Source organism: Canis lupus, chromosome 4 (genome assembly GCF_048164855.1).
Source record: "Canis lupus baileyi chromosome 4, mCanLup2.hap1, whole genome shotgun sequence".
NCBI classification, from domain to species: domain Eukaryota; kingdom Metazoa; phylum Chordata; class Mammalia; order Carnivora; family Canidae; genus Canis; species Canis lupus.
This window is the reverse complement of record NC_132841.1, coordinates 72,362,334-72,389,742: the sequence shown is the minus strand read 5'-3', so window position 1 is coordinate 72,389,742 and position 27,409 is coordinate 72,362,334. Positions and strand designations below refer to the sequence as shown.

Below are 27,409 nucleotides of genomic sequence, written 5' to 3'. Positions count from 1 at the left end.
CCCTTTATTTTAAAAGTGTTTTGTGAGAGTTATTTGCCTAAGTATCATTAATGCATTTCTCCATTATTTGAAGTACCATTTTCATCATTTCAAAAACTTTCCAGTTGTGTGCTGAACAGCTGTCTTCCATCTCATTTAAGATCCCAACAGGAAGACAGAAGGCACTCTCAAATTAGGATAATTTGAGGAGGACTAATTTACAAAGAGGCCAGTTAGAGAACTGGGAACAGAATAGTGCCAGAATCTAGGGTTAACAACCATGGGACTGTTACCAACCCTACTCTAAAAGGAACAAGGGTAAAGAGAAGTTACTAGAACTCATTCTGTAGGGAAAATAAGGTTGTAGACTGCCTTGAGAAAAAGCAGTAACCTTTTGGTCAGAAAGGTTAGCCTGAGGAGACCATACAAGGAAGGAGTCAGGGATATAAATACCCTGACCTCACTCTCCTTCTCTTTGATCTTCTGACAGGGCACCCCACTGGCTGAACCCAAACAGAAGCCAGAGGGCATGGGAGACTGTTGATGTAGTCCATACAGGTCAGCCTCGGGGGCGGGGGCAGAGAGCTTGGTTGAGAAGGGTCAACAGTATATCTAAAGTAGTGAAGATAAGAGACCTATCTCCTCCCCCCATCTTAGTCAGAATTCTCATTTTAATCCCTGTCTTCTCTCATTCAGGGTTTGCTTGAGGTTTATAGAGGCCTCTTCGGTTGTTATTTGTTTAGTTTGTTTATATCTGTTTGTGTGTCCAAATTTTTTATTTAAAAAAGTTAAGCTTACTATTTTGAGCTATTTATTGTACCTAAACTGTTTGGTTTGGTTTTTCAGGTGATGATGATGAAATTCCTCAGGAACTTCTTTTAGGAAAACATCAGCTTAATGAACTCGGCAGTGAATCTGCTAAAATTAAAGCAATGGGTATAATGGATAAGGTATCTCAGTAAAGAAAAATTTATATATTTACTTAAATGCTAATGTTTGATATTAAACTTCTCAAGGTAGATTACAAAGTTTACATAAAGTAAATAATGAAAACAATTTACGATTACCGTCTGAGAGTCTCATTGAATTATTTCTTTTTTAAAAAACAAGACTCAAAGAAGTATTCTGTAAATTATTCTAAAGAAAACCATATTATTGCATTGAAAGAAGCATGGGCCTGGACTTTTTTTTTCCCACTGTTTTTTATTTTATCATTGTCTCAGGTATTTATTTAAATGTAGAAATGCACTAAATTTTTCTTTGGCATTTGCTTAGTCATTGTGAATGGTAAAAGAGTAAAGCTACAGTTTCAACATATTAACTGTAATAAATACCTTGCCTCATTGCTGTAGGCTTTATGATTTTTAAGTTGTCTTTCTTGTGAGCTCTCTGTTGCTAAATAGTCTCATTTTATTCAAATGGAATAGCAGAGTATTTTTTCATTGATAATAACTTCTAACAATACTGACAGCATCAAGGAATGGTTTCCCATAATCTTTATGAGCCATCATTTACTCCCTAAACTATTGTGTAATTGCTGTGCAAATATAATTTGAAGACAAGTCCTCCCCCCTTTTCTAACCAGGGGCATGTTCCCTGTTGCACAGAATTATCTACTCTGTAAGTTCCCTAATTTCCTAGTCTATAATATCCTAGTTGTTTTTTTTTTTTTATATTCTAGTTTTTAACTTTAAAGTAGACTGAAAAATATTTTGATGTTTTTACCAAGTTAAAATATAATCAGTTATTCATTTTTTGTTTATATATTGCCTCCATTCTAAGTAATGAATGTGCTATGAATTTGGGTTTTTTACTGAGGTATAATTGAAATTAAATTAGTTTCATGTTTACCACATAACAAGTCGATATTTGTATGTATTGCAAAATGGTTATAATAATAAATCTAGTTAACATCCATCATCACACATAGTTACAATTTTTTTTCCTGTGATGAGAACTTTTAACTTCTACTCTCTTAGGACCTTTCAAATATGCAATATAGTATTAACTAGTCACCAGGCTATACATTACATCCCGAGGACTTAAATCATATAATAGAAAATTCGTACCTTTTGACCATCCTCACCCACTTTAGCCCCTATCCCCAGCCCCTGTGGCAACCACCCATCTGTTCTCTGTATCTGTGAGGTTGGTTGGTTGGTTGGTGGTGGTGGTTTGGATATGGCATTTGTCTTTATCTGACTTACTATTCTTGCCATAATGCCCTCAAGGACTAATCATGTTGTCACAGATGACAAGACTTCCTTTTTTTATAACAAGATATTTCATTGACATATATATATATATATAGGTATGTATACACACACACATTTTATTTTCTTTGTCCGTTCATCCATCAGTGGACACTTGAATGCTTGAACATGGGCATGCATATATCTTTTTAAGTTAGTGTTTTCTTTTCCTTCAGATATATTCCCAGAAGTGGAATTGATGGATCTCAGGGTGGTTCTATTTTCAGTTTTGTGAGGACCCTCCATACTGTTTTCCATAGTGGGTGCACCATTTTACATTCCTAACAACAGTGCACAAGAGTTTCCATAAATTTGATTTTTAAAGGCAGACATATCACCTAGTTAACTAATAATTAATGTGCTATTAGTACACAATAATATTATGTATAGTGAGGGATGTATTGATTTTTTTTATATAGCAAATGCCATCAGTTTTCTGAGGTGATATTGCCAATCCTAGATTTTGTTTCATAAAGTCCATAATTATATATAGCTAATATTTCAATCTCACAAGGTGAATTTTCTGTTTTCAAAATATAGTTTACCAAAAGTCTTAGTACTTTAATCTGTTGTGAAATTATTTAAAGCAGTATTTGGGGGGAACTTGTTTCTATACTCCAGCATAAATAATCAAAATGTACTTAATGTCAGTTATTCTGTTGATTCTTCCATTTGACTCTTCTGGATGATTTGATTGAGAGTCGTAGTTGCATGGTAGGAGTCTAAAACTTTAGTCAGGAGAATATGATAACAGTTGCCTCCAAGCAGAACCTTTAAATCAGCTATAATTTTTTTAAGTAGAGAAAGCATCCTTTCTAAGAAATGAAATAGATTTTTTTTTAAATAAAATATTTCTTCTGGAAAAAAATAGTGTTACTTTACGTATATAACTTTCATCATTTACACTTTTATGCTTTATTCATAATACCACCTTGAATTTTAAGACACCTGCTGAATAACACTGTAGTGTGGAAACCATATTATAATTAAATCAACAGATGAAAACTTGAGAAAAGAGTGTGTGTGTTCATATGCATGTTCAGTATCACTGCCACGAGAACAGGGAGCCAGGCATCAGAACAAACTAACTCTTGACTAGCTATATGGTAAGAGTTGGGTTAGTAGTGTATATATGTTCCTGTTCTGTATTTGTTTTCTGTCTTTCAGAAACAAGTGATTAATTCTCTACATAATTTAGATTTAAGTAGAGAATCTAAGTGAAAATTTTCTTTTCCCACTCTTTAAGCGGGTGGTACTGTTATATATTCCATAGCTCAAAGGTGATAATTGTACATGTTTCTTGAATAATTTATCACTTTTACCAATGATTGATTCTTAAAAAAATTACATTGCTATTTTAGCTTTCCACTGACAAAACTGTGAAAGTCCTAAATATCTTGGAGAAGAATATTCAAGATGGGTCAAAGCTTTCCACTTTGTTAAATCATGTAAGTTCAAGATCCATATTGTTAATTTTACCTTTACTATTGTTAAGATACAAATTGTTTTCAAAAGAACTCTGATTTATTGGGGAAATCTTAAATGTCATTAATTTGAGCTAGTTACATTCATTAGCAGTGCTATTAAATTACACTTTTAGTAATCCAAAATTACATTGTTGATTCACAGCTTTGACATAAACAGACAACAGATGTAAATTCATTTCAGTTTACAGAACTGTTTAAGTTTACATTATGCTCTTCCTTATGTGTGATTATGTTTAAAATATTTTTTTCATTTATGAAATGATAGTAATTCTTCTTCTTGACCTTTCCTGGAGAATTAGTTAGAAACCTTATACTACTTTCCTAATGTATCCTAAAATAATAATCCTTATATACAATTTTTTTTTAGAATTTATTTATTTATATGAGAGAAAAGAGAATGCATGTGCGTGCACAAGGGTCAGGGGAGGGACAGAGAGAAAGAGAAACCGATTCCCCACTGAGTGCTTGAATGCAGAACTCTGAGATCATGACCTGAGCTGAAGACAGACACTTAAACACCTCAGCCACCCAGGCACCCCATACTTACCATTTTCATACCTAGTCCAAATGGTTATTGAAAGAATTAAGTAGACTAATTCATGTAAAGTGCTTAACAGTGTCTCCCATTTTAAGTTCTCAATAAATTTTAACATCAACTATTAATATATTTTAGTACCTTTATATCAAAAACGTAGCAACATAATGTAAATGGTTTATAAACTGATAAAAGTAAATTGCCTGCAATCTACCTTAGCATTGTAGCAGACTTTCAAATCATATGTGTATTCGAATTGATCTTGATAGCTCTACCATTAATGAATACAAACACTAATGCTAATATAAGGTAAGAATTTGGGAGAGTTGAATTACTGAATTTTCCTTGTTGCAGAAAGTTTCCAAACCTCAAGGTCAAAAAGGTCCATATTCTCTTAGCAATAACCACTATTAACATTTTTGATATACGGAAATAGATGTGTATATATTATATATATACACACACATATATATAGTACATGCACTGGATCTCATCTAATGAGAGAAATGTTCTTGGTGTTTGCCAAAGCCACAAGATTGCTAAGTGATCTACATGGAATAAAAAATGTAGAAAAATAATCTCAGATGGTATTTCTATGGCTTCTTAAATATATCTATATTTTTCCAATGCCCTTTATAAATTAGTTTTTGAGTCAGAAACAAAGGGCTTCGAGAAACCCATAGTGGCAATCTACTACATTCTTAGTCTGCAAATTTTATTTAAAACACTTTGACAAGAAATCGAAATAAATCTCAAGGATCTAGAGTTCTAAGCTGGTTGACTCAGTCTTAATGAAATTATTTTAATTCCTGAAGCCTTAGCGTTATTAATGTGTTGCAGATAGTCTTAACATTTGGCATGAATGATGAACCTCCTTAACTGACTCATCCATACAGCAATTTTAATATTAAAAGCTACTCTTAGCATATTTTTCTTAAATAGGTATGCAAGCAGTAAAATGGAAGAAAGCCTAGAGATTTAGGAAAAAATAATGGAGTTTGTAGGCATTAGTGATTAGAAAGCCCTTCTCTGCTTTACATATTGTGCTTTTGCTTCATTTCCCAATGTATATTTTAAATAGCATGCGTTTGAAATATTCCTAGAGTATAGGGTTAGTATTTCATAAGTAAGGATGTGATAGAAGAATTATCACTCTCAAAGTGAGATTAAAAGCACTCCTTCCCAATTGTACTAAGTTGCTACTGTGTAAATTAAAATATAATCTTCTATCATTTGATTTATCCATTTTAGAAAATAAATTATATTTTCAGTAGTCTGCATAATAACTACTTTTTAATCTCTATTTCAAAAATACTGTGTTGTTGAGAAACAAATACTGGGAATGATTAACATTTAACTGCTTTTTAAATGCAGCTCTACCATTCATTGTTTTAATTTTCATTTTGTTCTCACAGCAGCAAGCAGAACTTGCAAAGTTTTGACTATCATGTTTATATGATAAGACAGAATTATTTATATACAATTATAGTCTTTATCTTAGATTTGGATAAAATACATGGAAGATAAAGATAACTATGAATTTGTTATTGGAGTGTCATCTAGTGGTGAAATTAGGAGATAGAATATATTATATTTGAAAACTTGGAAACAAAAATCTTAAAGTAAAATCAGCACTTCATTCCTGATGTTCATAAACATACATGTACATGCATGAGAGCACCTGGCTGGCTCAGTCAGTAGAGCATGTGACTCTTGATCTTGGAATCATAAGACCAAGCACCATATTGGGTGTAGAGCTCATTAAAAAAAAAAAAGTACATACATCAAAACACTTACCATGAAAATCAAATATATCATTTTTAAAAATATTTTAACCTATAAATGTGTTTATTTCCATTTCATTAACTGTGTGTTATTTTATAGAATAACGATACTGAAGAAGAAGAAAGATTATGGAGAGACCTTATTATGGAGAGAGTTACAAAATCAGCAGATGCCTGTCTTACAACTATCAACATTATGACATCTCCTAACATGCCAAAAGCTGTATATATTGAGGATGTAATTGAAAGAGTTATACAATACACTAAATTTCATTTGCAGAATACACTCTATCCTCAGTATGATCCTGTTTACAGATTAGATCCTCACGGAGGTTGGTTTGCCTTTTTTTATTGAAAGTTTTTGAGTATGATGTCAAAATTATCTGTTACATAATTTTATTATGTTGAATAGGTCAGAATGCAATAACTTAAAATGGCACAAAAATTACTAGATCATATAACTTGCCATAAGTACTGGCTTTGATTTGACTAAGAGTATAGAACTTTTAGTTAATCCCGTTCTTATTAAGTATAATTTCTTTAGCAAATCTTTACATATAACAGAAGTAATTTCTACTGGTTAGGCAAAAATCCCAGATAATATTGGCTTCTGGTTCTATTTATCACTTCACCCTAATTTTATGTAGAATATTAGTTATCTACAAAATGGATTGATTCAAGATATATATTCTTTCTTGAATTTATAACCTTTATAATTGAGCAGTGAAATAGTTAACATGAATATTTATTTATTTATTCATTCATTCATTCATTCATTCATGAGAAATAGATACAGAGAGAGAGGCAGAGACAAAAGGCAGAGAGAGAGAAGCAGGCTCCATGCAGGGAGCCTGATGTAGGACTTGATCCTGGGTCTCCAGGATCACACCCCTGGCTGAAGGCAGATGCCAAACCACTGAGCCACCCAGGCGTCCCTAACATGAACATTTAATGAAAGGAGGATATACCTGGTTTATGAATAATCTATAATTACTTATTATTTTATAATTACAAGTTAAAGGGAATTTTAATCTTATCCTGCACCAATAAGAAAAAATAGAAATAAAGATAAATGTTTTATAAGATTTAGGAACCACTGGAATGTGCCATTGCTATCTAAATATCCCTAGAGAACAATTTTCTGTTTTAATAAATGACCAGCTTTATTTGCCAGGTTATATTTTTATGTAGCACACTCCCCCTCCACCCCCGCCAAGAAAGTGTTCCCTTAATTCAGAAAACAGTTTTATTATTATTTATTAAGAATTATTAAAAGTTGATAAATTACTTGTTTGAAATTTTTCTTTCATTTTAGGAGGCTTGTTAAGTTCAAAAGCAAAACGGGCTAAGTGTTCTACCCATAAGCAGAGAGTAATAGTAATGCTTTATAATAAAGTTTGTGACATTGTTAGCAGCCTATCAGAATTGCTAGAGATACAGCTTCTTACAGACACAACAATTCTTCAGGTAATTTTTTTTGAAGCATTTTGTTATATTTCTGGATCAAACATTGTAAGAATAGAGGATCTGAGTTCAGTATAGCTTTGCTTACTCAGTAATAATGCCAGCACTATGTTAATTTTTTCCATTCAGAGTATATCTAAAATGAAGAAATAAAAGTCCAGGAAAGTTTTAAAAAGAAACATTAAAAAAAAAAAAAAAAGAAACATTTAGGGCGGAAGATAGGTGAATGTAGTAGAAACCCAAAACTATAAATTCTTTGAAAGATAAAAGATTATTTCCTTTGAAATATGTCAGGATATTTTCATCCAGAGTAGCAAAATGTTTTATATTATATTTAATATATTTATATTGTGACATTCATCAACCCAAAATGTGGAGATCAGAGGAATGATGGCTATGAAAGCAAGTATATACTAATGTGCTTGAGGGTGAAAGGAGCAGAGAAATTCTTGAACTAGATCGATCCTAATGATTAGTAAGGAGAAAGAAAATGCTCTCTCAGTTTTTTCCAGTAAGTTTATGAATGTTTTGGAATTTAGTTAAGGTAGAATGTTACTGATATCAACTAGAGATGTATACTGATTACTTTTTGCGTGTGCAGGTATCATCAATGGGAATAACACCATTTTTTGTGGAAAATGTCAGTGAGCTACAATTATGTGCCATTAAGTTAGTCACTGCAGTAAGTATAATCAATTCATACTTTTAGTTATCCCCCCCAGAAGAATAATATTGATATCATTTAATCTAAACTTGCAAAAATTAATGCAGACTGAAGTTTTGCATAGACTTATTTCAACATAAGGACTATTTGTGCCTTATATTTTAAACTCTTCTAATTTTTTTCAAATTTTATTTTATTTAAATTCAATTAATTAACATATAGTGTATTATTAGTTTCAGAGGTAGAGGTCAGTGATTCATCAGTCTTATATAATACCCAGTGCTCATTACATCATGTACTGTCCTTAATGCCCATCACTCAGTTGCCCCATCTCCCACTCTCCCTCCCCCCCAGCAACCCTCAGTTTGTTTCCTATGATCTAGAGTCTCTGGTTTGTCTGCCTCTCTGATTTTGTCTTGTTTCATTTTTCCTTTCTAAATTTTTAAAAACATTTTAGTTAATAATTCCTTAATATCGACAATTAAATCAGAAGTGTTTAAAATCATTTGAATTTTGTCTTTCCATCTCCAACATAGCATACTCCTGTAAATGAGTATACTCTTCTACAAGAATGTTATAATTAATGATGGGAAAGTTGTGCAAATTAAATCATTGTCATTGATGTTGAAAACATTTTCATTCTAAATGGCAGATGATATTTTTTATCATGTGATATATCTTTTGTTTTCAAAGAATTATAAACTAAACTAAATTTGAAATCTTATAATTCCTAAACAGGTATTCTCAAGATACGAAAAACATAGGCAGTTAATTTTGGAAGAAATTTTTACTTCACTTGCAAGATTACCAACCAGCAAGAGGAGTTTGAGGAACTTCAGGTAACTAATTATAGTAAGGGCCAAGTACCATGAAGAATTACATTATATTGTTGTCCTTATGAATTGAATCATCATCGGTGAATTTTTATTTTAGTGATCAAATAAAAAAGGCAGTTCAGTCAGAGCAGCACAAAGAGTAGCTTGGATATATGAAAAAAACAGTGCACATTTGGAGGACTTAAGAAAGTTCATTGATTCTCAGGTGTAAGAATCTGTGACAGGGATTTTCTGTCATGATGCTATTGACATTTTGAGCAGTTAATACTTTCTTACGAAAGGCTGTTCTATACATGGTAAGATGGTTAGCAGCATCCCTGACCTGTAACTTCTAGTTGACAAGAGAACTACCACCCCCTTCCAGTTGTGACAATGGAAGTTTTCTCCAGACACTGGCAAATGTCCCCTGAGGGACAAAATCAACCCTGATTAAGCCATGATGGGAAATATGGCTTGAAAAAGGCAAAGGCAGTTCAAGTGTTTTATAAGCCTTAGTGAGGAACTTGGACTTAATTCTTTATACAGCAGGAAGTCATTAAAAGAGAGCTGAAAGATTACTCTGGCAACAGTATGAAAAATTGACATGGAGATTAAATGCTCTTAAATCACTATGCACAGGATAACCAAGAAATGTTATCTACTGCTGTAGTCAACATTATTGTCTTTGTTGTCATAGGGAATCATCATCATTATCATAACTATTGTAATATTCCTGAGTGATTAAATGTGTTGACCTGGCATGTAGGGTTATATTTAGATTGCTTTGAAGGCTATTTTATGTTAAAAAAAATTACTTTTACTTTAGTTTTTTGGATTAATTGTATATAGTCTATTAAACCTGAAGAAAAGCTATCAGCATATAAGAAAATTCTTACACCTTTACAGTATCTTTAGCATTAAAGATTTAAATTCGATTTTTTATATTCTATGCCACTGCCTTCATACCCTAGCACAGATCATCAAGAGCTGTGTAGCAGATTTTAATAAGAAAATGAGTACCAGACTGCATGGGCTTATGGAAATCTTGAAGACTTTTCTCATCTTAAAAATCATTTTGAGGGCAGCCCGGGTGGCTCAGCGGTTTAGCACCACCTGCAGCCCAGGGCATGATCCTGGAGACCCGGGATTGAGTCCCACGTCGGGCTTCCTGCATGGAGCCTGCTTCTCTCTCTGCCTGTGTCTCTGCCTCTCTCTCTCTCTATGTGTGTCTCTCATGAATAAATAACTAAAATCTTTAAAAATAAATAAATAAATAATAAAAATCATTTTGAGAAATATTTGATATTTTTCATGTATAAATCTTTATCTGCAGTGCATATAGAGTATAGAAATTTGTATTAAATACAATTGCATTTTTCCTTTGACTATTTTAATTTACACATTGAATTGGTTTTTTTCTAATTTATTAAAAAATAGACATAAGGATACTATTACAAGCACTAAAGATAATGCCTAGAAATAGTAGTAAAGCATCCTGAAATTTTCAGATGATAGATGGCATGTAGAATGAAATTCTTTTCATTCTTTGTATGATCTAAATGTTTTCTTCTCCGTTAAAGGTTAAATAGTAGTGATATGGATGGAGAGCCTATGTATATTCAGATGGTTACAGCACTGGTTTTACAACTAATTCAGTGTGTTGTACACTTACCATCATCGGAGAAGGACTCTAATTCAGAAGAGGACTCAAATAAAAAAGTAAGGAATCTTTTATAACTTTGTACTTTTATAGGAAAAAGCACTTAAATTCTCTGCTATTCTTATAAAACTAAAGTTCTTAATTAGAGCTTTATGGCTGGTCTTTAGGATCCAAGCAGAACACGAGACAAACTTTTAGGAAACATGAGTTCAGTTACTACTTTGTCTGTGAGTCATGAGACGTATAGATTTAATCCAAATTTGTTTCTTCAGCTATAAAATAGGAATGATAATATCTACCAAGCCTTTCATACCAACCACTCAGTCTCAAGTTGGATAATGAATGTGCAAGGGAATATTATACTATGTAATATCTATACTACTGCATAACATATAATTGTAATATAATTAATGTAAGTCTCATGCAGAAGATGAATTTATGCCCTCACTGTTGAGTAACTCATAGCTAAGATTTGCTTTTGGTTTTGTAGCTATTATCCATCAAAGCTTACAATTTTTCCAGGTTCTTATACTATTATAAAAAGTTAAAGAGAAACCGGAATGGTTTTGTTTCTCTATTCTATTATTTTCAGAATTTTGTGTATGGATATAATAGTATATGTTTAAGTAAATAAATAAGTGAAAAATGCATATCAAAAAAGTTGAGATCACTCTCCCAATCTGATTGTTTTCTCCCCAGTCTTTCCTTGTCTTTGGTGACAGGTATCAAGAGAAGTTTATCTTCCTCCATTTATTTATGTAGATATCTACATACATTTGATGTGGAATTTTTTAAACCTAAATAAATGATACAGTCACATATTTATAGCTAATTTTTTTTCAGTCAACATTGCTTTTAATACATAATAATTAATACCAGAATCTTTTGACTTGGGTTAAAAATATATAACTGTTATCTGTCACAACTTAAGAATTTCTCAAGATATACTTAGAAGTAGAATATTAAATAGTGTACATATATTTCTTGTGTACATGTATTTTTTTACCTTTTCCTGGTAACTAGTGAGCTTTTTCATGTATTTATTCACCTTTGGGTTTCCAAAACTTTGAATTGACTATTCATTTCCTAATCTCAAAATATCTCATGAAGGAATTGAATTTTCTTTTGTATATGTTGAAGCATTTCATAAACTTCAAACTTGAAATGTCTTTTTCTAAATTCTTTTTGTATTTTCAATCAATTTTTCTTCTGACCTAGATCATAAGAAGTTATTGATACTGCATTTGTTAACCATATTGGTATTCTTCCATGTTTTAATAAACTATAATGAACTCAATATTTTTATTTAGTTTTTGTATTGAAATGTGTTTACTAATTTGTAGCTTCTGTCTTTGTATATAAAAGAATAGTTTAAGCTGCTGCTGCCTTTTTTTTGGAGAGGTAATAAGGGGGGAGAAAGAGAATCTTAAACATTAGGCTCCACACCCATCTTAGGGCTTGATCTCACAACCCTGACATCACGACCCGAGCCGAAGTCAAAAGTTGGTTGCTTAACCAACTGAGTCACCCAGGTGCCTTACAAGCTTTTTAGTGTTTAAATGTATCACCCCTTTTCAGTAATAACCTGACCGTAGTAGCAATGGAACGAACTTAATTTTTTGGTTATTTCTTATATCTGTGTAAATTCATTTTTCTCAATTTAGGTTGACCAAGATGTTGTCATTACCAACTCTTATGAAACAGCCATGAGAACAGCCCAAAACTTCCTTTCCATCTTCCTTAAAAAGTGAGCAAAACTAACATAATCTGATTTTTATTTCCCTGGTATAAAAAGTCGTTCATTTATTTTAGGTAAATGGGTAATCCAATTTCCTTCCATAACTTGAACCTTGAATGTGTCACCTTAGCCCTTGATCTACTAGTCTTTCAAATGAGGCATTTGAAGTATTAAAAATCTAAAATCTTGTGAACTTACTTACACGTTTGACTCCAAAAGTTAAAGTACTAGATTGAAATTCTGTAATTTTTCTTCAGTCAATTTTGAGGTATTCTAACTGAATAGGAAATTTTGTAGAGAGAGGTTTAGTTGGCCTTCATAAAAATTTGTTGTAATCTCAGAGAAAGAGTAGTCATTTTTTAAAATGTGGTGTACTTGCTGGAAACTAATGTTTATACTAAGCAATAAATGAATTCCCTAGCGGGGGAAGAATGAAATTTCAGAAACAGATTCATTTTAAGCCATGTTATATTTACTGTACTCTTAGACCTTGTTATACATATGGGGAAGAGAAAACTTAGTTAACAAAATTTCAGTCGTATTGGTGGACGTGTCACCTAAATTCATAGTCTTTTCATTATTTATCTTTGAACAGATGTGGTAGTAAGCAAGGTGAAGAAGATTACAGACCACTATTTGAAAATTTTGTTCAAGACCTTCTTTCAACAGTCAATAAGCCTGAATGGCCAGCTGCTGAACTACTCCTTAGTTTGTTAGGGAGACTGTTGGTAAGAGTATAGCATTTAAAGATTATTAGATTACTAGAAGACAACATAATGAGGATGTACTCTGATTCACAGATGATGAATTCTTTAAAAATGTGTAAGGAAATATGACCATTGCATCTTTTTTTTTTTTGCATGTGCATAACTGTACACAATATTATCAATACTTTGTAGAAAACTTTGAAATCTTGTGGTTTTGGTGCTTTCATTTCATTACATAAGATAGCGGTGCTTTAAAAACTTTTCTTTGATTTAGAAGTACTGCATTGTTAGTTAAAAGCATCTCAACACTCACTGAGTCCATAAGTTACTGCAGTTAATTCATTTCAAAGCATGAAACTGATTAACACAAACTCTTTATCATCATTAAGAGTATTTCTGAAAACATGGTACTTTGTAGTTCTCATGTAAAACAAGGAAAATGTAAAGAAATATTGTAATTTCTCTTTTTATTTTTAAACTATATTTAAACTTGTACAATGCAAATTGTTACAAAGCTTTTGAGATCTTATGTTCTGTGAACTGGAAAATGTTTTAATACTATTCTGAAACCAAGATAATGCTTCATAGAAATTAGAATTCCAGCATAAGACATTCTTAGTAATATCCCATTTTTTTACAAGGAGTTTAGCCTACATTTAAAGATAATGACTATGTTCTTAGGGAGATTTAATCTATATACCTTTTTTTTGTTTTGTTTTGTTTTTTTTTATTTATGATAGTCACACAGAGAGAGAGGCAGAGACATAGGCAGAGGGAGAAGCAGGCTCCATGTACCGGGAGCCCGACGTGGGATTCGATCCCGGGTCTCCAGGATCGTGCCCTGGGCCAAAGGCAGGCGCTAAACCGCTGCGCCACCCAGGGATCCCTATATACCTTTTTTTAATGAAAATGTTCATATCCCAGAAATTCAAAAGGCAATCACTTTATGGAACAATATCACAAGGGGGGAAAATGTTTAAATTTCAGATAATACAACATACATTTGGAATTCATATGATAAATTGCTATTAAAAATGTTATAAATTGATGAAATTAAGCAGATTATTTTTATGTTTAGGTTCATCAGTTCAGTAACAAGTCAACAGAGATGGCTTTAAGAGTGGCATCTCTTGATTACCTTGGAACTGTTGCTGCACGATTAAGGAAAGATGCTGTTACAAGCAAAATGGATCAAGGGTCTATAGAACGAATTTTAAAACAGGTATTGAGATATAAGATTAAAATTATGGGGATAAATACTGGTTAAGTACTTTCTTTAGGTAGTCTTATATTAGTGTTGTATTTCATTTTATAGATTGAAAATAAGATCTTGTATTTCCAAAAGTGGTCTTTTCAAAAGCCCTGCAGAGAAAGTTAATAACCTTAAGGTGAATTATAGTGTCTAACAGAAGTTTCAAGTGATTTATATAAATCCTTAGTTTACTTTCTTTCTGTGAACTGCTCTTACGAATGTAAGATGCTGTTTTCTTTTTGGTTTAACTAAGTTTTATTTGAATCTTTAGTTTACTAAGGTGATGATTTAGCATTCCCAGTCAGATCATTTTATACCTTTGCATTTTGATTATCTTTTTATTTGGGGAATTGAGGAAGACTTCGTTTCATCATATTAGATAGATACTTCATGTTTGGCAGAAAATATTTTATTGCTTCACTTTTTTTTTTTTTTAATGTGGGTGAGGTGATAATAATGTTAGAAGTTACCTTAGAAAACTGATAGGTAAATGAACTCTAATCCTTCATACAAAACTGTTTTCATTTTCTTTCTGCTCTTTTTTTAACATTCATAGCCATATACATGCTGGCCATTAGAAATGCCTCATATTTTTTTTTAGTATACATAGTATTTTGAAATAATTTTAAACTATTTTTAAAGTTATAAGAATAGTACAAAGAGTTCCCACAAACCTTTCACCCAAATTCCTTAATTGTTGGTAATTTATAATATTTGCTTTATCTTTGTGTAACATTCCTTTTTTCAAAATATATATGCATGCATATCTGTGTGTGTGTTTTCTTTCCCCTGAACTATTTGAGCAGACTAAATGCCCCATTACCCTTGAATTTCAAAGTATGATTCCCTGGATAAGAAGCATTAATATTAACATCACCTAGGGACTTGCTGGAAATGCAAATTCTCAGGACTCCTACTGAATCAGAAATTCTGGGGGTGGGGCCCAGCATTGTTTTTTGATCACCCTCCAGTTGATTCTAATGAATGCTTAAGTTTGAGAACCACTGCTTAGTGTCTGTTGTCTATAAACAAGAACTCTTGTTTAAATATCCATAGTGCAATTCTCAAAAGCAAGAAATTAGCGTTAATATGATACTGCCATCTAATATAATGCTACCATTCCTATAGTATTTCATAGGCTATAATTTGTTGCTATCATTGTTTTAATGCTCAAGTTGTCCAGGATATAACCAGTGAGAGCCCTTTTAGCTGGCTTTTGTATCTTTTTGATATTCCCATCTTTCTCTGAGAACTTTGTGGCATAACAAAATGTTTCAGGATCCTCAATCCTCTTTTCTTTCCTTGCTTCAGCCCTGGAGTGTGCCATTTCACCAAATAATACTGGTTCTTTTTCTTGGAGAATGGTAATTTAGAGACCAAGGTCTAGATTCAAAGTACATTTCAGTAACTTAGAGTGGACCTAGGACTCCTTTTGTTACATATGACCATGTAGAGTATACCCTGTAAAACTCAGAGGAGGGGTCATTTGTAAATATTCTATGATTCTTGACATATGTACACCTTGCTTTTGGAAGTTTATAGTGTCCTAGTTTACAGTGCTATGATGTATTTCTCCATGTATCCATTTCACCACACTCTTAGAATATGGGTTACTGTAATCTTTGTTTTCTACTTAGAGATATTCCAAACCATATTGGCAATTTGTATGATAAAGCTAGAGTAGTATAAGCTATAGGCATTAATGTCAACTCACAATTAGTTTCTGGCTACGTATTGTTCTTGATAGGTCCTAAAGATTCACTATCTCTCTGCTCCTAGATCAAGTGAACAGCTCACCTACTGTATGTTTAATATCCTACATGAAATAAAGTACTGTTTTGTATTATAAATAAAAATATTTATCTTCCATAGTGTTTTTTTAATATCCCAAAGAAAGCTATAACACATAGTAAAACAGATAATGGCAGTTTCCATTTTTAGATTAAAAGTTTGGAATTTTTTTTTCCATACAGAAAAACCAATGCTTCTTATCTTTGAATACTTGACACATTATTCTGATAATTTTTATGTCTGCTACCTATGCACCTCCTTCAAAGAAAAGACATGTAGTTCATAAAAATAAAGGCCAGTCTCAGCTATCAATTTATAATGTGTTTTTCAAAAATACCATTTTTCTGTTCTTTCCTTTTAGTTGCTACACTTACATTTTCACTTTTTATCATTTATCAGTTTTTCCCTCAGATTTGTATCTACAACTAGATAAATTATTAAAATATACTAGTAATATCTTTTTTGTTCTTTCTTGGTTTATTTTGTAGGTTTCAGGAGGAGAAGATGAAATACAACAACTGCAAAAAGCATTGCTTGACTACTTGGATGAAAATACTGAGACTGATCCTTCACTAGTGGTAGGAATCTTTTCTCTCTTTTTTGGAAATAAAGCATCAAATTCAAATTGGATGTGAAAGAAAATTGGGAAGTGTGTTGAAGCGGAAAGTTGTCTGGAATACTGATTTTTGAAACAGAAAAATACTTGATAATCTAAACAATAAAGAATAATTATGGATTGATTTGTCTTATATGGAATTCTGGTACAGATATTGTGTTTCCCATGTCACACACCCCGTTTTAGTGTGACATGGAAATAGTTAGACATCTTTCCATAGTTCTCTTTGAGACCGAGCTAGATCATTGCTTCTCACAGAGAATATGGCCCAGGTTGTACTTGAGGTGATCGATTAGCACATGAAAAGAAAGTATTAGAATTCCATGTATATATTTATTTTTAAATATAAACCTTAATTATATTTTTATATATTATATATTCAAATTATTGGTAGAATAGATTTATATGTAAAATTTATAAACTGTATTACGAAGCAATGTGCATATATTACGGTACTTTTTAATTTTTTTTTACTAATGGGATATGCAATCTAAAGAGGTTGGAGATAACTGTTCAGCCAACTGCTGCTGGCTTTCTATCTGCATTGAAAGAAACAGATTATAGGTATGCCTCAGCGTTAAAATATTTCAATAATAATTGGTTGTGTATTTCTTGAAGCAAGGTAGTATTTTGAAAATAACTAGAGTCCTCTACCTTTAGCATTTTATCCTATTGTTCTAAACTTTCCCAGTTGACCTATCATTTATCTAATTTTAGTGACCTACATGATACTATCCTTTGTTAAGTAATTGATAGTATTCTAGATTTAATACAACTGTGTTTATCAAATTATCTTTTGACATCATTAATACAAGTGTTAGGACAAAGTAAAATATGAATTTTCTATCAGAGAGTCAAACCTTCCAGCTTTCTTAAAATTTATCTGCTAGAAGTTGCTTTAAAGTATACCTTAGTATTTATTCCTGATAGTGAGCACTTTATCAGTGGATTGGAAATTTCATTACTAATTTCATTTTGAAATTTTGTTAATTTAGTCAAACTCAAGTCTTAATCTATTTTCTTTTCAGTTTTCTCGTAAATTCTATATAGCCCAATGGTTCCGTGACACAACTCTGGAAACAGAAAAAGCAATGAAATCACAAAAAGATGAGGAATCATCTGAAGGAACACATCATGCGAAGGAAGTTGAGACAACTGGTCAAATCATGCATCGAGCTGAAAACCGGAAAAAGTTTCTTAGAAGCATTATCAAAACCACACCTTCTCAGTTCAGCACATTAAAGTAAGATGTGGAGAGAAAGCATCTTTACACTTTCAGTTATGTCTTTGATATGTTTATCTACTTTGCAAAAAAATTAAATAAATAAAAATTTAATGATTTTTTTTGTTGTAGGATGAACTCTGATACTGTGGACTATGACGATGCTTGTTTGATTGTTCGATACTTGGCCTCTATGAGGCCGTTTGCCCAGAGCTTTGATATTTATTTGACACAGGTAAACTGGACCAAAATTATGTATGCAATGATATTGATTTTTCTGGTTATGGACATTTGTGGGATAGTTTCTATCTATTCCTGTTGAGAACAGATATTTTAAAAGATTATGAAAGTAGCAATTGTTTCTGTGTTCCATATTTGTTAAAGGTCTGTATTTTTTGGCATGCTTTTTACGTATTAGTTCTTGTTTTATAGATAAATAAGTGTATATCTGTATGAATATACATACATGATATGGATAAAATGTTATAAAAATATTCAATTACCAAATTATTACTTAAATGATACTAAATATCCTAAAAAATATATATATCCTGAATTAGTTACTCATAGCAAAGTTTTAAGGGTTACACATCCTTGCAAATGAAAGATAGCAATAAAAAACAGGCTTAATTGAGAATGCCAGAATAAAGGAAAGGTTCTAAAATATAGAATGCCTCAGTTACTGTACTAACCTTCAAGTTAAAACTTTGAATCAGTAAGATAACATCTTTTACTCCTATAAAAGTTAAAGGGATGTAAATACAATATTTATTGTCATTTCTTTCACTTTTTTTCATGCTATTTTTTTGTTAAACACTACATGTTTTAAAATTCTGAAAATATCGATGTTTGCTTGGCAGATCCTTCGAGTTCTTGGTGAAAACGCAATTGCCGTTCGAACAAAAGCAATGAAGTGTTTATCTGAAGTTGTTGCTGTAGACCCCAGTATTCTAGCAAGGGTAAAGAAGAGCACAAATTATTCTTATTTGAGTACTGCATTCCAGTTAAAATATTAGCTCTACTTAGTATATTTTATTTTTCTTTAGCTTGACATGCAAAGAGGAGTTCATGGACGATTAATGGATAACTCCACTAGTGTTCGAGAAGCAGCAGTAGAATTATTAGGTCGATTTGTTCTTTGTCGACCTCAGCTTGCTGAGCAGTATTATGATATGCTGATTGAAAGAATATTGGTATGTTTGTCATTTTTATTACAACTCAAATATAATTATGCTTTTTTAATATCACATTTTTTTAGTTGTTAAACTAGAAAAGTAAATATCAGTTATTTATTTATAATGCCTAATATCTATACTATAGCAACTTCCTAAAGGATGACATGTTTCTTTTTTTCTCCCCCCTAGAAAGCCTGTCAGTGTTAATTTTACATACATACCCTAAAGACATCTTAAACCAGATTGAAAATTAAAAGCTAAGGCTGTGACCCTAGTGCTGATGAGTCAGTGGGTTGGAAAGCAAGGGAAGCTAATAGGTATTCCTGGTGCCAAGAATTAGATCCAGAAAGTGGTGACTACACCAGAGCATTGGGCAAATTCTAATCTCCAGTCTCCCAGGTTTAGAAAGTAGACAAAAGATCCTCCATTCCTACCCTACTTTGAGCTGAGAGCTAAGAGTCCTAATGATTGAACAGAGAGCCAGCAGAGGCAGGGGATACAGATTTCAAGCCCCCTCAGCCCCACCCAGGCCCAAACAAAGAACTGAAGAACATGTTTCAAGAGGATTGCTCAATATTGTAAAACAAATCATTGTTGAAAATTGAATTCCTTTTTTTCATTAGTACTGCCTTTCAATGATGCAAGTTTGCATTGAGTAAATGACAGGAACTACAATGACATAAATATTTTGGACAGGAATCTAGGATAAATTTGTATGTATATAAACAGAATTATTTCATTGAAACCTAACTACAGAATTTTGTATCTGACAATATTTTTGGATCCTTTATGTATATTTGCATGTTCCTTAAAGCTGAATTTTAACAAGCTTTAGATACCTGCAAATGAAATGAGAAAACCATTTGAGTCTTAAGATCAAACTTAAGAAATACTATTGTAAAATATCTTTTCCTTGTATGTTATGGAATTCTCTCGTCCTGAAGCCTTTTCCTAGAAAATAAAAGGAAATAGGAAGCATTGGCATTACAGAATATCTATGCTTCACATCACCCGTTGTACCTCAAATGAAGTGCATCAAGCACAAGATTGGGTATTTCCACAGTGACAAGAGTTTATCACCTTTAGTCTGCTATAAGAATATTATGTGACTGAGAGTTCAAGATAATTTCAGCTTCAACTAGCATAAAATATTGATTGAAACAAAGACCTTCAGGAAAGAGTAGAGGAAATTTTTTCCTTTTAGTTCCTTAGCCTTTTCAAAAATGAAAGACAAAATCAGTAGGATTCTCAGAGCTAATGAACTCTTGACAGCACCTACCCAAGTAATATATCCTAAAATATTTTCATGATTATCAGACTGCATAATAGAAATAATTTTATACATTAAGTGTCCAGTGTTTTTTATTTATTTTTAAAACTCTTTAATTATTGGGTCACCTGAGTGGCTTGGTTAAGCATCTGCCTTTGGCTCAGGTCATGATCTCAGGACCCTGTGTGCTTTCTCTTTTTCTGTCAAATAAAAAATAAAAAAATAAAAATAAACTCCTTAATTACAAAAATTTGTTAAGAATAAGTACAGTGAACCATCATGTATCTACCACCATATTTCATCTATATTTTCTGCTAAATTAGTTTAAATTAAATCAAACATTTTGCAGTTTCTTCTGTGGATACTTCAGCCTACTGAATGTGGGTAATGTGGGTGCTGCCATTATAAACAAAACTATTATCCCACCCAACCAAATTAACACTCTGTAAATATCATCGAATAACCAGTTTATGTTCATATTCTCCAACTGTCCCAAAAACTGGTGGGGGGGGGGGGGGGTTCTAGCTTTTTTTTTTTTTTTTTTAACAGAATCCAGTCAAAGATCATACTTTGCATTTGGTGATCATGTTTTAACATTTAGAGTATTCTCAGAATGCCTGGGTGGCTTCTGCCTTCAGCTCAGGGTGTGATCCCAGGATTTCCCTATAGGGAGCCCCCTTCTCCCTCTGCATATATCTCTACCTCTCTCTCTGTCTCTCATGAATAATTTTTTTTTTTTAATTTAGAATATTCTCTTTCTATACACTTACCCCATAGCATTGACTCATTTAAAAAGACCAGTCAGTCTTGTTATTTCCTCATGGCTTTAATTTGTTTTTTTATGTTTCTTGTATTTCTTATTAACTATAAGATGGTAGGGACAATGGTTTGATTAAATATTTGTTAAAAATACTTCATATGCTGTTTAAGTGCCACTATTCTAAAGGCTTCATATTTGTTATCCCATTTAATTTTGGCAAACTTAGGTTCTAATCTTGTTTTTGCTGCTATTTAATAATTTTGCATGTATTGGATATCATATTTTAAAAGTAAAACAATATGACTCATATTTTTAGTAATATTAATAAGAAAACAGAGGAAATATATAGACCATCTTTATCATGTTAATAGACTGCTTAATGGTATTTATTTTCTAATTTATCACATAAATACACCTGAACATCTTGATTTTTCCGATACTTAAAAATAATTTTCTTTTCTTAGGATACTGGTATCAGTGTCAGGAAAAGGGTAATAAAGATTCTAAGAGATATCTGTATTGAACAACCAACATTTCCGAAAATTACAGAAATGTGTGTAAAAATGATTCGCAGAGTCAATGATGAAGAGGGCATTAAGGTAAGATCAAATGGTGACTACTTTAAAATTCACTTTTCATTAGTGTTTTATATAATTTAAGTATTTATTGTATCTAAATTTTGTTGATATATATGTAAAATAAGACTAAAACCTTTATAAGTGAATAAACATTTTTAAATTATAAAATTCAAAAAAGACATACTTTCATACATTTATATTTCTAGATCTTACATTAATAAAATCTGGTATTTCTCAACCAATTCAGTTATAACATTTAATGTCAATGTAGTGATTACATGCAGGAAGTTTATTATCAAATTAAAGTTATTTTAATTTTTAAATGGTTTGTTCTTGGTTTTCTAAGTTAATAAATACTTCTTTAAAAGTTTAATCTTAAAAAAAAAAAAGTTTAATCTTGAGTTCATTAATGAATTTATGTGTATATGATTGTCCCTGTATTTGTTTTTTTGTGTTTGTTTTTAAGAGCCTCTCCCCCAAAAGTAATAAAAGTATTTTTTAGTTTGATCAAAAACATTTGAATGTGTACTCTGCAGATTTTCTAGGCTAGGCATAGTATCACCTATTTAAAATTTGTATCAATTTTAAAAGATTATAATTTTAAGAAATTAATTGATTGTTTTTAAAAACTGAGAAATTCATGCCAAAAATTCCTGGTAGTTTGTGTTTTGATTAGTTATTTACAGCTTTGTTTTGAACTTTTTCTTTTTTTTTTTTTTTTTAAGTAAATTCTTTGCCCTCCATGGGGCTCAAACTCATGACCCAGAGATCAAGAGTTGCATGCTATACTGACTGAGCCAGCCAGGTCAACTTTGTTTTGGGCTTTCATGAGAATTTGGGATTGAGAATTTTGCCATGTTTGTTGTAGTTGTGTAGTTTGAAATTTTCTTTCTTCTAGAAATTAGTAAATGAAACATTCCAAAAACTCTGGTTTACTCCAACTCCACACAATGACAAAGAAGCAATGACGAGGAAAATCTTAAACATCACTGATGTGGTAAGGACTCAAAGATGTGGTCCCTGTGGATGCAGACCTAGTTTATTAGGCCTATCCCCTCTTACAAAGAGAGAGACGATGATGAGCTAGTTGGTTAATGTTGACACTTAATACTATAGTTGGCCCTTCAATTGCACAGGTCCACTTATACACGGATTTATTTCAGTAAATGCAGTACAATAGTAAAAGTTTCTCTTATGATTTTCTCTATTTCTCTTATGATTTTTTTTACTATTTTCTTTATCTTCATTACTGTAAGAATATAGTATATAACATACAACATACATGTTAATCAGCTGTTTATGTTATAGGTAAGGCTTCTGGTCAGCAGTAGGCTATTAAAAGTTAAGTTTTGGGGGAATCAAAGATATACACAGATTTTCAACTGTGCGTGGGGTCAGCATCCCTAAACCCTGCATTGTTCAGGATAAACTGTACTTCCCATACTTTACTTTTCCGGAGATACACAAGGGATGCAAGGAAGATGAGGTTGGTGTTTCTACATAGCCATTTCTTGGTATTTGTTCACTTAAGCACGGATACTGAAATTCTCCATATTCCTCCAGAGATTGAAAACTGAGAAGGAAAGAAGTAGAGGATGAATGGTAACAGTCGCCCAGGGATAACAACCTAAAACGAGAGTACTTTTTTCAGAAAACATGAGTTAAGATTAGTTTTATTATGTTTAATTATACACATCAGCTATAAACTTTTTTGACCCATAATGTTTTTATGTTTTGAACATAAATTTTGTATTATCAGTTACAAGTTCATCTCTGTTTTACTTATGTCTTTAAATCTGCTATCTAGAAGAAAAATAATAAGCAAACATTTCTATTTGTGTTGTTTAAACCTTACATATTTTTCTGACTAATTGAAGTTATTCAAAATATAATGCCATATTTTTTAATTTAAATTCCAGTTAACATTCAGTGTAATATGAGCATCAGGTGTATAATATAGTGATTCAGCACTACCATACAACACCCAGTGTTCATCACAACAAATTAACTTCTTAATCCCCATCACCTATTTCACCCATCCTCCCATCCACCTCCCCTGTAATACCTTATTTAATTTCAGTACATTAAACTAATTTCTTGAATATCGTATTTAATTTCAGTACATTAAACTAATTTCTTGAATATCTTCTAAGGTATTTTTAGAATTAAATTGTTTAGCCTTGGTAAATTTTGGCTTACTAAAAGAATAGTTTACTTTAAAAATAATTTTTTAAGTGAGAACACTGAGACATTTATAAACTTCAGGCTAAAACACACCAAAGGTTTTACTTCCTGTTTTTCAGATTTTTAAGTAAATTTCTAATCTTGATAGTTTCACCGTATTTTCCCACTTAGGTTGCAGCATGCAGAGATACTGGATATGACTGGTTTGAGCAACTCCTTCAAAATGTGAGTGTTATTTTGACTCCTGATAACAACATGAAATTTAATAGGGGATCAGTTCTTTGTAGGCTTTTTGATTTAAAAGAAACTTTTCAGTTATTTTTTAAGTATTTACCTTTTGGTAGGGAACATTTATTTCAGTATATTAAGCTGAATGTTTTGGTTAATATCCCTATTTAATTTCTTAGTCAATTGCCTGTTTTAAGTAAGTTTTCTAAATCAGTAATTGAAATTCTGTCTTTCCTGCCTTCCAGATAATTTTTTCTTATCCCTTTAATCTATATGTTAGACATGAAATCTACAGACTTACAGATTGCATTAAATGTATATTTACATTACTTGACATGTTATGAAATGTGTAGAATTTCCTGTGATAGTACAGAATTAAACCACAATTCGTGTTCTTTAAAAATTTCATAAATGGAAATGTTCATCTCCCTAGGAACTTTTTTATTTCAGAAATTTTTAAATAGATAGAAGTACCCATCATCCAGCTTCAAAAATTATCAGCATTTTCCCAATCTTATTTTATCTCTAATCCCTCCCCTATATTTTTTTAAATTATTTTTTCTTGGCTGTAATACTTTTAAAGCAACTTCTATACTTTATATCATTTCACCATACACACCTTAGTGTCTATCTTTAACAGAATTACTTTTTAAAAATAACCAGGATATCATTATCATCTGTATCAAAATAAATATTAAGTCATTCCCTACCTAATATTCTATGTTCATATTTCCCTGATTGTCTCAAAAACGTATTTGTATAGTTGGTTTGCAGTTGGTTTGGTCGATACGGCTCTTAAGTCTCTTCTCTTAATCTATGATTAGACCCTTCACTTCTCTTTTTTTTCATGCCACTTATATGTTTTCCTGTAGTATGTCCCACATTCTAGATTTCATAGATCTTTTCCTTCTGGTGTCATTTAAGTTGTTCCTCTATTCACCTTTTTATTTTCTGTAAACTCTTAGTTATATCTAAAGCCTTAATAATATTGAAGTTCAATTTTGGGAATAGAGGGCAAAAATACTTCATAGGTGATGCTGAATATCACTGCATCACATCAGGAGGCACATAATGTTTGCTTATCCCACATCCAGTGGTCTTTTAGTTTAGGTGTTGTCAGCCTGGTGCACCTATTATAAAGATTCTGTTCATTTTTTTGCATCTTCATGAATGAATAGATTTGTATGTCTTTATATTTTATTTAAATTTTTTAGAGGGGTGAGGGGCAGGAGGAGGGGGGAGAGAGAGTCTTTACCAGGCTCCATGCCCGGCGCCAGCCCAGCGCAGGGGTCAATCTCATGACTCTCAGACCATGACCTGAGCCAAAATCAAGTCAAACACTTAACTGACTGAGTCACCCAGCCACCTCTGTCTTTGTTTTTAAAATACTGTAATCGTAGTTCTTTTTGGAGTTCAGATTGTCCTATCTTTGCCCAGTGGTAGTCTCTTCATGTTGGTCTTGTATCTTTTGATATAAACTTATTACTTTTTTGTAGCCTGATTACTTTTTGCCTCTACAAGATGCCCTCAACTCAACTTGTACATTTTCTGCCCCAAACCTCAAATCAGCCATTTTTCCAAAGGGCCTTAATTTCCTTTGGGGAGAAGAATTTGGATGCTGCAGATGTTCTTCACTAATGGGTTATCATAGCTTGGGACCTTTTACAGAGGATAGAGCTAGGAAATAGGTATTTCTTAGAAAGGCAAAAATAAATCAAGAATTTATATTGATTTTTTAATTTAAATTTTTGATTATGAAAGTCTGTTTCCTTGGTTTTATTCTTTCCTTTAGGCTAAATATTTTGGTTTTCCCAGGGAAAGGAATATAATTTCTTATTTGTTTTGCCCTACTGTATTAACAGTAACATTATTCACTACAGTTTTTAAGATTGCTTTGCATTTCTTTTTATCTATTGCTCACTAAATATATATTATTAAAAGTTATCTTTTCTTTATCTTGAGGGGTGGTGGAGGGGCAGAGGGAGAAGGAGAGAGAGAATCTTAAGCAGGTTCCATGCTCAACATGGAGCCTAATGAGGGCTTGATTTCACAACCCTGAGATCATTACCTGCATCGAAATCAAGTTGGCTTGATTGGTGGCTCAACTCACTGAGCTACCCAGGTGCCCCATTAAAAGTCTATCTTGAAATATATTTTTGTTTGATTATATCAACAGTCTAGTGTCCAGTTAAGTCCATTTGTTTCTGTTTACTTCTGTATGTTTTACAATATTTTTAAGTCAACCAAAATTGTTTTATTGAAGCACAATCAAGATGCAGAATATCACTCTTAAAAGGTTTTCTATGCCTCTTTGTAGTTGGTCCTCTTCCATTAGCCCTAGGAAACCACCAGTCTGCTTTTCATCGCTAGAGTTATGCCTTTTGTAGAATTTCATATCAGTGGAATCATATAGCATGTAGTTCTTTGTGTTAAACTTTTATTTAGCAGAATGTTGCTGGCATATAAATATTTTATTCATTTTTATTGATGACTAGTATCAGTACAGATGTATGGTAATTTCTTTATGAATTCACAAATGTATAAATTTGTGTTGTTTCCAGTTTAGACTATTCTGAATAAGCACTATGAATATTTGTATACAGGTTTCTGTGTAGGTGGGTGTTTTCATTTTTCTTGGGTAAATTCCTATGAGTGTGATTGGTGGGTCATGTGGTAAGTGAGAAACTGACAGACTCTTTCCAAAATGGCTGAGCCATTTTGGAGCAATGCTCCAGTTGCTGTACATTCTCACCAATACTTGGTTTTGTCAGTCTTTTTAACTTTAGCCATCTGATTTGCGTCAACGTGGAGGGACCTAGAGGGTATTATGCTGAGTGAAATAAGTCAATCGGAAAAGGACAAACATATGGTCTCATTCATTTGGGGAATATAAAAATTAGTGAAAAGGAATAAAGGGAAAGGAGAGAAAATGAGTGAAAATGTCAGTGAGGGTGACAAAACATGAGAGACACCTAACTCTGGGAAATGAACAAGGGGTGGTGGAAGGGGAGGTGGGCGGGGGATTGAGGTGACTGGGTGATGGGCACTGAGGGGAGCACTTGGCGGGATGAGCACTGGGTGTTATGCTGTATGTTGGCAAATTGAACTCCAATAAAAAAAATTTTTTTTTTAAATTAAAAAAAAAAACTTTAGCCATCTGACGGTGTGCAGTAATATGTTGCTTTTAAAAAAATTTTTAAATGCCCTTTCTAAACATCTTTGTGGTATTTGCTTATGTTCTCAGTCTA

At 32.1% G+C, this 27,409-nt stretch overlaps 1 protein-coding gene across 5 annotated transcripts in view; it reads left to right on the top strand.

Annotated features, from left to right (window-relative positions):
• NIPBL (NIPBL cohesin loading factor) overlaps positions 1–27,409 on the top strand; it is a 197,438-nt gene that overhangs the window by 135,242 nt on the left and 34,787 nt on the right. For all 5 annotated transcript variants that reach the window (XM_072824875.1, XM_072824877.1, XM_072824873.1 and 2 more), the window contains 18 exons: positions 826–929; positions 3,593–3,679; positions 6,138–6,369; positions 7,353–7,504; positions 8,103–8,183; positions 8,904–9,004; positions 10,561–10,699; positions 12,305–12,387; positions 12,974–13,106; positions 14,164–14,307; positions 16,617–16,706; positions 17,773–17,987; positions 18,099–18,201; positions 18,827–18,925; positions 19,013–19,159; positions 21,636–21,770; positions 22,648–22,746; positions 24,105–24,158. In XM_072824875.1, coding sequence (XP_072680976.1) covers positions 826–929; positions 3,593–3,679; positions 6,138–6,369; positions 7,353–7,504; positions 8,103–8,183; positions 8,904–9,004; positions 10,561–10,699; positions 12,305–12,387; positions 12,974–13,106; positions 14,164–14,307; positions 16,617–16,706; positions 17,773–17,987; positions 18,099–18,201; positions 18,827–18,925; positions 19,013–19,159; positions 21,636–21,770; positions 22,648–22,746; positions 24,105–24,158 — 2,198 coding nt within the window. The remainder of the gene's footprint in view (positions 1–825; positions 930–3,592; positions 3,680–6,137; positions 6,370–7,352; positions 7,505–8,102; positions 8,184–8,903; positions 9,005–10,560; positions 10,700–12,304; positions 12,388–12,973; positions 13,107–14,163; positions 14,308–16,616; positions 16,707–17,772; positions 17,988–18,098; positions 18,202–18,826; positions 18,926–19,012; positions 19,160–21,635; positions 21,771–22,647; positions 22,747–24,104; positions 24,159–27,409) is intronic.